This window comes from Lithobates pipiens, unplaced genomic scaffold, assembly GCF_037356315.1.
Source record: "Lithobates pipiens isolate NorthernLeopardFrog02 unplaced genomic scaffold, aLitPip1_a1.2 Scaffold_22, whole genome shotgun sequence".
Taxonomy (NCBI): Eukaryota; Metazoa; Chordata; class Amphibia; order Anura; family Ranidae; genus Lithobates; species Lithobates pipiens.
In genome coordinates this window covers 228,177-239,475 of record NW_027507784.1, presented here as the reverse complement: position 1 = coordinate 239,475, position 11,299 = coordinate 228,177, and the positions used below count along the sequence as shown (strand labels likewise).

General features: G+C 53.1%; 1 protein-coding gene across 1 annotated transcript; it reads right to left on the bottom strand.

The window, feature by feature from the left end:
• Nucleotides 1-247: 247 nt before the first annotated feature.
• RNF25 (ring finger protein 25) lies at nt 248-10,242 on the bottom strand (the record flags this gene model as incomplete). Its single annotated transcript, XM_077494017.1, is given in 6 exon segments — nt 248-793; nt 1,012-1,146; nt 8,275-8,363; nt 9,846-9,944; nt 10,022-10,093; nt 10,173-10,242. Coding segments are annotated over 5 exon segments (406 nt in total), but the record flags the coding sequence as incomplete, so codon positions are not given.
• Between the last annotated feature and the right edge of the window lie 1,057 nt (nt 10,243-11,299).

Below are 11,299 nucleotides of genomic sequence, written 5' to 3'. Positions count from 1 at the left end.
AAGGTCAGGACACAGGAGATATGTAGCGGGAGGGGGGGACGGACGGGGAGACCCCTCAGAGATGGAAGTTGGGGTGCTGGGTGGGTAATGGCAGGGCACAGGAGAGAAGTAGCGGGAGGGGGAGACCCCTCAGAGATGGAAGTTGGGGTGCCTCAGATAGGGGGAGGAGCCTCGATCCGCTCACACAGGCGCTTCTTTTGTCCAGTGGCGGGTTCCCCTTTTTCTACCCAGAATTCCACTCATCACACAAATATAATGATTTTATTATGGACTCCTCTACAGACACGGATCAGAAGCCTGTCCAATCAGCAGACAACGTAGCGTGTCACGTGATCCCTCCACAGTCACATGTAAACAATCGAGTGCAAAGCCGCTGTCCTGTTGCTTGCAGCCACTAGAGGGCGCCTTTCTCTTCCTGCACGTTGTCACTGGCTCCCCGCAGAGGCGGTCGCTCTGTCCTGTTGCTATGGAAACCTCGGGTCTTGCCCCGCCCCCTAGTCTGTGGTTGAAAGTCTCTGTGTCCCTCCTCGTCCCTCCATCCTCTTCGGTTATCCAATCGTGGCCGGCCAGTCCAGCCTCTCCCACCCCCCCTCCAGTGCTGGCCCTCTCGGTAATCCCTCTGCATTGGCTGGGCTTTGGCTCGGAGTCCCGCCCCTCTGTGATCACCGGCGAAGACATGATGCTTGGAGGTAACCGGGGGCGGAGCCTGTTCTTGGCATGACGTGGGGCCGGTCTGCTGGGCGGAGTCTTGTGCTTCATCCGGTACAAAGATGGCACCATCAGAGGGAGGGGCCTGAAAAGACACAGACTGGGATAAAGAAAGACAAAAAGGAGGGAGACCACACTTCCTGCAGACCCCCCCACCACAGCTCCGCTTCCTAGAGACCCCTACCTTCCTATCATGTACCCCAACCCTCTAGTCAGCCAATCAAATGTCTTTCTACACCCATCACCGAGTGGCTCCGCCCCCCAGCAGATGTCACACTTTGTGTATGAGGGAATCGGGCTCACCTCCTGAATACTGATGAAGAAACGATTCCTCTCTGCCTCCACGTCAATGATTCCTCCATTCACCAGCTGCCGCTCGTAGATCTGCCGCAGCTCCGCCTCCCGCTGTACGGTGCACGAGTCCGGGACGTACCGGTCCTGGGGGGGAGACAACACAGGATAGTATGTCATATGGGGGTGGAGAATGGGACCTACCTGTACCAACGTCATGTGTCTGGGATGTACCACTCCTGGGGGGGGGGGGGGGGGGTTTGAGAGAACACAGGATAGTATGTCATATGGGGGGACCTACCTGTACCAATGTCATGTGTCTGGGGCGTACCACTTGGGGGGGGGGGGAGACAACATGGTATAGTATGTCATATGGGGGGGGGGGGGGGTACCTACCCATACGCATATGGGGAGGAGTACATAATGTAACGAAAATGCTTCCCAGTCAGTATACCACTTCCACCTTCTGATATTACAGCCACATATTGTAACCAAGAACCAGGCACTACTAGCTCAGTCACAGAACTGGAATGTTTATTTGAACAAACTCACACGACATATATTAGATAGATATACAGTGGTGTGAAAAAGTGTTTGCCCCCTTCCTCATTTCCTGTTCCTTTGCATGTTTGTCACACTTAAGTGTTTCGGAACATCAAACCAATTTAAACAATAGTCAAGGACAACACAAGTAAACACAAAATGCAATTTGTAAATGAAGGTGTTTATTATTAAAGGTGAAAAAAAATCCAAACCATCATGGCCCTGTGTGAAAAAGTGATTGCCCCCTAAACCTAATAACTGGTTGGGCCACCCTTAGCAGCAACAACTGCAACCAAGCTTTTGCGATAACGTGCAATGAGGCTTTTACAGCGTCCTGGAGGAATTTTGGCCCACTCATCTTTGCAGAATTGTCCTAATTCAGTTACATTAGAGGGTTTTCGAGCATGAACGGCCTTTTTAAGGTCATACCACAACATCTCAATAGGATTCAGGTCAGGACTTTGGCTAGGCCACTCCAAAGTCTTCATTTTGTTTTTCTTCAGCCATTCGGTGGTGGACTTGCTGGTGTGTTTAGGATCATTGTCCTGCTGCAGAACCCAAGTTGGTTTCAGCTTGAGTACACGAACAGATGGTCGGACATTCTCCTTCAGGATCTCTTGGTAGACAGCAGAATTCATAGTTCCTTTTATCACGGCAAGTCTTCCAGGTCCTGAAGCAGCAAAACAGCCCCAGACCATCACACTACCACCACCATATTTTACTGTTGGTATAATGTTCTTTTTATGAAATGCAGTGTTCCTTCTACGCCAGATATACTTGGACACACACCTTCCAAAGAGTTCCACTTTTGTCTCACCGGTCCACAGAATGTTGTCCCAAAAGTCTTGGGGATCATCAAGATGTGTTGTGGAGAAATTGAGACGAGCTTTGATGTTCTTTTTGCTCAGCAGTGGTTTTCTCCTTGGAACTCTGCCATGCAGGCCATTTTTGCCCAGTCTTTTCCTGATGGTGGAGGCATGAACGCTGACCTTAACTGAGGCAAGTGAGGCCTGCAGTTCCTTGGACGTTGTTGTGGGGTCTTTTGTGACCTCTTGGATGAGTCGTCGCTGCGCTCTTGGGGTCATTTTGGGCGGCCGGCCACTCCTGGGAAGGTTCACCACTGTTCCATGTCTTCGCCATTTGTGGATAATGGCTCTCACTGTGGTTCGCTGGATTCCCAAAGCTTTGGAAATGGCTTTATAACCCTTTCCAGACTGATAGATCTCAATTACTTTCTTTCTCAATTGTTCCTGAATTTCTTTGGGTCTCGGCCTGATGTGTAGCTTTTAAGGATCTTCTGGTGGACCTTACTGTGTCAAGCAGCTCCTATTTAAGTGATGCCTTGATTGTGAACAGGTGTGGCAATAATCAGGCCTGGGTGTGGCTAGAGAAATTGAACTCAGGTGTGGACAACCACAGTTATAGTATGTTTTAACAAGGGGGGCAATCACTTTTTCACACAGGGCCATGATGGTTTGGATTTTTTTTCACCTTTAATAATTAACACCTTCATTTACAAATTTCATTTTGTGTTTACTTGTGTTGTCCTTGACTATTGTTTAAATTGGTTTGATGTTCCGAAACACTTAAGTGTGACAAACATGCAAAGGAACAGGAAATGAGGAAGGGGGCAAACACTTTTTCACACCACTGTATCTATCTATCTCACATCACAGGAGGGCTTGTGCAGTATGGAGGACAAGGAGAAGACTAACATCTCCGAGGATGAACGGCGCCTGCGCACCGAGTCCAGGTTCAAGCCTCACCATCCAAGTGGACATAGACTTAGAATAAAAATTAGCCTAGCGAAGCGAGGCCGTGGTGAGCGAAGCGAGGGGTCCTGTTACTATGAGCAACCGTATGTCCACTTGGATGGTGGGACCTGGACTCAGTGCGCAGGGCGCCGTTCTTCTTCGGAGACTTTCGGAGTCGCCTTCTCCTCCGTACTGTGCAAGCGCTGTGCAGTACGGGGCGGACACTATTCGTGGGGCGGACACTTTTTGACAGAACACCGGCACCAAGCTCAGAAGGTATAATACACAAGTATAAACACAGAACTCCTTCAGACAATAGCAGGAGACCTCAGTAGCAGACTGTCCGTGTCCTACACAGTGCCGGAGCCCAATGTGATCAGCTCTTTTAATGAACTTGAATGAAACAAAACCAGGAAAAGTCTTTGTTCACAATATCTACCAGGAAATATACAATTACTGTCCCATCTGCAGTAATCCAAACCACGTTCTTAGCTTTTCTAGGCACCAATGTTGATGGTCCATCATTAGAGAATGACCTGCTCTTTCCCCGGCCCATCGTCAGTGGATAAGAGGTTTGCTCCTAGTCCTCTCCAGAAGCCCCCATCTTGGTTAGGTCTGTCACATTTCTCCCCCATCAAAGGCCATCTAACAAGGTCCCAGACCTCCACCTGGTCTGGACATGCGTTCTTCTGGCAAAGTGAACTTTCATAGTCTGTCCGCATGACCCATTCTTGGCTGCAAGGAATAGTGGTCATCAGTAAGTGTGGGGCAGACATCATCGAGTCTCTGTCCAGCGGCCAGCGCTACTGGTGGGTGGTTTCTAACATTTCAGGGGGGTCAGTCTGCTGCTGGACAGACAGGCCAATCGCCCCAGCTCCCTGAAGCTGTGGTGGCACTGTAGGTGCTAGACAGGGGCCAGCGGCGCTCTGTCCTGTTGCCAGCGGTGCAGCTGGGAGTAGAAACTTCACTACATCAGCTTGGCGCTGGGAGGGAGACCCACTGCCTTGGGACCCTGGAGCTCCGCAGTTATTGCCAGTGCTGGGCAGAGGTCGGTAGCACTCTGCCCCATTGCCAGCACTTCTGTTGGGTTTGCATTCTCTCCCTGGAGCTCCTGCAGTTGATTGTTGTGTGCAGAGCTCACTAGTGTTCTGCCCTGTTAGCACTTCAGCTCTCGCATCATCCGGTTTGTCTAACTGTTGGGGAGGGAAGACCGTTTCCTCCACTCTTGTTGATTGTTAGGGAGGGAAGACGACAACCTCCTCTCCCTTCTCCCCCTGGATCCTGATCTGCTGCTTGGGAGTGACCGCCACCTCCTCACCCTGGGCCTCCGGAACTGCCACAGGTGTGGGGCAGAGGTCTTGGACCCGCTGTCAGGTTGCCAGAGCTTCAGCTGGGTTGGTGTCCTCATTCTGGGGTGCCGTCTGCTACTGGGACACCCTTTCTCTGGTACTGTCTCCCAGGGGTACAAATCCTTGTTGGGGAGGAGGAATGGCTGCTTCCCCTACCTGCAGCTCTGAAATCCACTGGGGAAGAACCACCACATTCTCACCTCGGGCCTCCAAAACTGCCACGGGTGTGGAGCAGGGGTCCGCAGTACTCTGTCCTGCTGCCAGCACTTCTGCTAGGTGTTCACTCTACAGAAAAGTAAAGGAAATCCCCAGTCTCTGGAATCGCTGAAAGTCCAGGGCATGGGCTGGTGGCCCTTGAGTTGCCTGCCAAAGTGTTGGCACTGGGCCCATCATCCATACCATCCTCTAATGAAAAGTCAATTAAATCCAAGCTCTCTGATCTGTGGCTGGGGAGATGCGGTGACTGCTCCATCGCCCATACCCTCATCCGGCCTTTGGACAGATGCAGGTCTCCATTCAAGCTTGTCCTGTGCAGAAACAAGTTCGTCAAGGTCTGCCAACACTTGCTGCATCTGCCATAAAACCTCCGCTTCCATAGCTGTGGGCGGAGATGGGCAAAGCACATTGTTACTCTGCCCCTTTGCCGACACTTCAGCCGAGATTTCAGAGCCAACTGCTGGTACCTCCCGATAGTCCCAGGCAAAGGGAGCCCAGCCCTGGTGCTGAGCAGAGTCTAGCAGTCGTCTGTAGGTGATCTCCAGCTCCCACTTCTGAATGGCCAGAAAACTCTAGATCTTCCAGTGCCCTTCTGAGACTTTCAGGCTCTCTTCCCTGAAATCCATGATTTCCTCCAACCGCCACTCCAGATCGCCCCAAAGTTAGGGCCACCTGACAGCTTCATGCACAACAGTCCCAGGTCTTGAAGCCAAAGCCTTCCGTTGGGCTGTCATCTGCTATGAAAGGGCTCCATAGCTCTCGTCCAGCCGCATCTCTGCCTAACTCAGCTGTCTGCTCCCTGTGTGGTTTTTCTCCCAAAACCATCCCCCGCAAGCCATACTGCAACCAGCACCTTTCCTGGATGGAGGGGTGAATTTTTCCCTGGTGACGCTTCTCACGAGCTAGCACTTCCTTCCAGAGTTCACAGCGGATAGAATCAAACCATCCCAGCAGGACCTTCTCTGATACTGGTCCTCTGTGCTGTAGCTGCATCTCTCACAACCTCCTTCCTCCTCCATGGCAGCTGGTATCTGTATGTCTCCTCTTCCGCTACCTGGATCTTGGATCCCAGTGGAGGTTTGGATGTCCCAGACTGCAGCAAGCGTCCATCACCACTTGCCACCACTGTGACGGAACTGCTTCCCACTCCGCTTGAGTGCTTCAGATATCAGATATTACAGCCCATATATTGTAACTAAGAACCAGGCACTACTAGCTCAGTCACAGAACTGGAACATGGAATGTTTATTTGAACAAACTCACACAACATATATATATCACAGGAGGACATCCCCCCCCCTTCTGATCATATAACCCTAACAGTACAAACTGTAACCAGAAACATCATTACAACAACTGACATACTAGAAACAATACGTTAAATAGCCACCTGGATGACTCCGAGGCCTCATTGAAGGTCAGACTTACCGATTTCAAGCTCAGAAGGTACAATACACAGTAACATAAGTATAAACACAGAACCCCTTCACACAATAGCAGGAGACCTCAGTAGTAGACTGTCTGGCTCCTACACAGTTCTAGAGACCAATGTGATCAGCTCTTTCAATGAGCAAGAATCAAAGAAACCAGGAATAGTCTTTATATATTTCCTGGGAGATATTCTGGATAAATCTGCAGTAATCCAAACCAGGTTCTCTGTGTCTATTAAGTGGTGGCCCATCATTAGAGAACGATCTGCTCTCGCCCTGGCCCATAGTCAGTGGGCAAGAGTCTCTCCTAGGCCTCTCCAGAAGCCCCCATCTTGGTTAGGTCTGTCACACCTACCCATACTAATATGTCATGTGCAGGTACCTACCTGTACGAATATGTCATATAGGGAGTACCTGCCCATACTAATGACATGTGCAGGTACCTACCTGTACGAATATGTCATATGGGGGGTACCTACCTGTAGTAATGTAATGGGCAGGTACCTACCTGTAGTAATATGTCATATAGGGAGTACTTGCCCATATTAATGACATGTGCAGGTACCTACCTGTACGAATATGTCATATGGGGGGTACCTGTAGTAATGTCATGGGCAGGTACCTACCTGTACGAATATGTCATATAGGGGGGTACCTACCTGTACTAATATGTCATGTGCAGGTACAGCGCTCAGTATAGAGTAGCACACGTCAAAAAAACTTTCCTTTCACAAATGCCGGCCATTGATTTACAAGCAGGATTTGTTTGTGTTGCACACAAAGTATTTTTCCTGTGAGAAGTCACACAAGACGTGCTGCAGAAATGAACTCCCCAATGAGTGTCTTAGGGGCAGAGCTACATTTTAGACAATAAAATCCTAATGAATAAGAATTCAGCTCCAGGCGAGTGTAAATAATTCATTAATCAGGTGACTATAAAAAGGGGCGGTACTTAAAGAAAGAAAGCCCCTCCCATTTCCTGAGGTCAGCAATGGCACAAGGCCTGAGAAGGAAGAAAGGCGACGGCTTCAGGAAGATCAGCAAAGCACAAAGATGGAAGTACAGCCGCCTGACAGAGAGGTCCCGGCCTCCCCTCCCCCTTCTGATGAGAAATGTCCAGGGAAGGTCACTATCTGAAGAAGCAGAAAACCAAACTGAGCCGATTGTTTCCCGTCGTCCACCAAGGAAGACTCTCCTAAAGCCCAGACACCAACCCCCGCCTAGACTTTGCCAGAGCCCACACTGAAGAAGACTACAGAGTCCAAGAGTGAGGAGACAGAGAGAAATGTTGTTGGAACTGTAACCGCGGCAAAGAGTACAAAGAAAAACGCATGGTGCCTACTGTGAAGCATGGCGGTGGCCATGTCTGTCTGTGGGGCTGCACTTCATTGATGACGTCACAGATCTACTGCTCTGTAGAGGAAGAGAAGACGCTCCTCCCATCACTCCTCGGGCCATCTTGACAATCATCCAAATCCCACCTCTGAGGCCACTGTTGTATTTCTGAGGAAGAAGCGGGGGTGGGGTGGGGTAATTCAGTGCCCGTCTCCTGATCCAACCCCAATTGGGGAATTCTGAAGAGATGAGCGTCTCTCCATCCACCATGAGGTGTTATATGGAGTACTTACCTAGTGCTGATCAGTCATAAAAGGGGAACCTACCTGTGGATATTATATTATAGATGGATACCTTCTCATTGCCGATATAGTGTGTAATATGAGGTGCTATCATATGGGAGAACCTACCCGTGGGGCTGGTGTGTAATATGGGCACTGCCCAGGGCCTCATCGGTTATATGAGCCCCCCATCTATGATTGGTGATATGGGGGTACCTACTCATGAATGATGTTTAAAAATGGAGACCTACCTGTCCCTGCAGCGTTATATGAGGCATGGTCACTGGTGTGTTATATACCTACCCATGGATGTTGTGTAATATGGAGGTACCTACCTCTATAAAGTATATATTTTGTGGGTACTTACCTCTGGATGCTGAGGGGTGGGGCTTCTTCAAGTTTGTTAAAGTCGCAGGTCAGATTTTCCCGACAAACAGGACACAAAACTACCGAATCCTGAAAGAAAGAGAATGAGAATCAGCGGGTGGGGGGGGGGGGGGTGTGTGTCCCTCCAGAACATCCTCCATAGAGATCAATGGGGAGGAGAGAAGAGTCCAGACAGACGGACGTTCTAGAGAATAGCGGGAGGGGGAGGGGAGTACCTGTTCTGGCTCCTCCTCCAGGCAGTGCTTGGCCAATCTCCCCAGGCAGTGGGAATGGAAGTGATGGAAGCAGACGGGGGAGGGGAGGGGTGTACCTGTTCTGGCTGCTCCTCCAGGCAGTGCTTGGCCAATCTCCCCAGGCAGTGGGAATGGAAGTAATGGAAGCAGGCGGGGAGGGGAGGGGGAGGGGTGTACCTGTTCTGGCTCCTCCTCCAGGCAGTGCTTGGCCAATCTCCCCAGGCAGTGGGAATGGAAGTAATGGAAGCAGGCGGGGAGGGGAGGGGTGTACCTGTTCTGGCTCCTCCTCCAGGCAGTGCTTGGCCAATCTCCCCAGGCAGTGGGAATGGAAGTAATGGAAGCAGGCGGGGGAGGGGAGGGGAGGGGAGGGGAGGGGGGGGGGTGGTAGGCCCCCAGGGGGAGGGGTGTACCTGTTCTGGCTCCTCCTCCAGGCAGTGCTTGGCCAGTCTCCCCAGGCAGTGGAATGGAAGTGATGGAAGCAGACGGGGGAGGGGGGTGGTAGGCCCCCGGGGGAGGGGAGGGGGAGGGGAGTACCTGTTCTGGCTCCTCCTCCAGGCAGTGCTTGGCCAATCTCCCCAGGCAGTGGGAATGGAAGTGATGGAAGCAGACGGGGGAGGGGAGGGGTGTACCTGTTCTGGCTGCTCCTCCAGGCAGTGCTTGGCCAATCTCCCCAGGCAGTGGGAATGGAAGTAATGGAAGCAGGCGGGGAGGGGAGGGGGAGGGGTGTACCTGTTCTGGCTCCTCCTCCAGGCAGTGCTTGGCCAATCTCCCCAGGCAGTGGGAATGGAAGTAATGGAAGCAGGCGGGGAGGGGAGGGGGGTGTACCTGTTCTGGCTCCTCCTCCAGGCAGTGCTTGGCCAATCTCCCCAGGCAGTGGGAATGGAAGTAATGGAAGCAGGCGGGGAGGGGAGGGGAGGGGGGGGGGGTGGTAGGCCCCCAGGGGGAGGGGTGTACCTGTTCTGGCTCCTCCTCCAGGCAGTGCTTGGCCAGTCTCCCCAGGCAGTGGGAATGGAAGTGATGGAAGCAGACGGGGGAGGGGGTGGTAGGCCCCCGGGGGAGGGGAGGGGGAGGGGTGTACCTGTTCTGGCTCCTCCTCCAGGCAGTGCTTGGCCAATCTCCCCAGGCAGTGGGAATGGAAGTAGACGGGGGAGGGGAGGGGGTGGTAGGCCCCCGGGGGAGGGGAGGGGGAGGGGTGTACCTGTTCTGGCTCCTCCTCCAGGCAGTGCTTGGCCAATCTCCCCAGGCAGTGGGAATGGAAGTAGACGGGGGAGGGGAGGGGGTGGTAGGCCCCCGGGGGAGGGGAGGGGGAGGGGTGTACCTGTTCTGGCTCCTCCTCCAGGCAGTGCTTGGCCAGTCTCCCCAGGCAGTGGGAATGGAAGTGATGGAAGCACGGCGTCTTGGTGAGGGAATCTCCTTCCTGTTAGATACATGAAAGTCACGTGACTCCCGGAGAACCAATAGTTGGGGGAGGGGAGGGTCACACTCAGTACTTACCTGGAAGCCATACAGGCAGATGACACAGTGACCCCGAGGAATGTTACTGGCCGTCAGCATCTCCTTCCCTTTCTATGGGGACAGAAAGGAGAACATGTAAGTGTGAGCGGGGGAGGGGGGCAGCTCTACCCCGATTGGATGAAAGACTCACCTCAATCAGTTCGTAGAGAAGGGGACCGCCCACAGACTCCGCCGCCGTCCTCCGCAACATGTCCGTTATACTGCCGGAGACAGGAGAAGAGGTCACATCTCATACATCAATGTTTATAAAGGAAGGAGGGAGAGGGAAGGAAGGAAGGAAGGAAGGGGGGGGGAGTGAAGGAAGGAAAGGGGGGGGGAGTGAAGGAAGGAAAGGGGGGGGAGTGAAGGAAGGAAGGGAAGGAAGAAAGGGGGGGGAGTGAAGGAAGGAAAGGGGGGGGAGTGAAGGAAGGAAAGGGGGGGGGAGTGAAGGAAGGAAAGGGGGGGGAGTGAAGGAAGGAAGGGAAGGAAGGAAAGGGGGGGGAGTGAAGGAAGGAAAGGGGGGGGAGTGAAGGAAGGAAAGGGGGGGGAGTGAAGGAAGGAAAGGGGGGGGAGTGAAGGAAGGAAAGGGGGGGGAGTGAAGGAAGGAAAGGGGGGGGGAGTGAAGGAAGGAAAGGGGGGGGGAGTGAAGGAAGGAAAGGGGGGGGGAGTGAAGGAAGGAAAGGGGGGGGAGTGAAGGAAGGAAAGGGGGGGGAGTGAAGGAAGGAAAGGGGGGGGGAGTGAAGGAAGGAAAGGGGGGGGGAGTGAAGGAAGGAAAGGGGGGGGGAGTGAAGGAAGGAAAGGGGGGGGGAGTGAAGGAAGGAAAGGGGGGGGAGTGAAGGAAGGAAAGGGGGGGGAGTGAAGGAAGGAAAGGGGGGGGGGTAGTGAAGGAAGGAAAGGGGGGGTAGTGAAGGAAGGAAAGGGGGGTAGTGAAGGAAGGAAGGGGGGTAGTGAAGGAAGGAAAGGGGGGGGGGAGTGAAGGAAGGAAGGGGGGGGGGAGTGAAGGAAGGAAGGGGGGGGGGGGAGTGAAGGAAGGAAGGGGGGGGGAAGGAAGGAAGGGGAGGAAGGAAGGAAGGAAGGAAGGAAAGGGAAGGGGAGGGAAGGGAAGGAAGGAAAGGGGGGTAGTGAAGGAAGGAAAGGGGGGGGAGTGAAGGAAGGAAAGGGGGGGGAGTGAAGGAAGGAAGGAAGGAGGGGGGGGGAGTGAAGGAAGGAAGGGGGGGGGGAGTGAAGGAAGGAAGGGGGGGGGGGAGTGAAGGAAGGAAGGGGGGGGGGGAGTGAAGG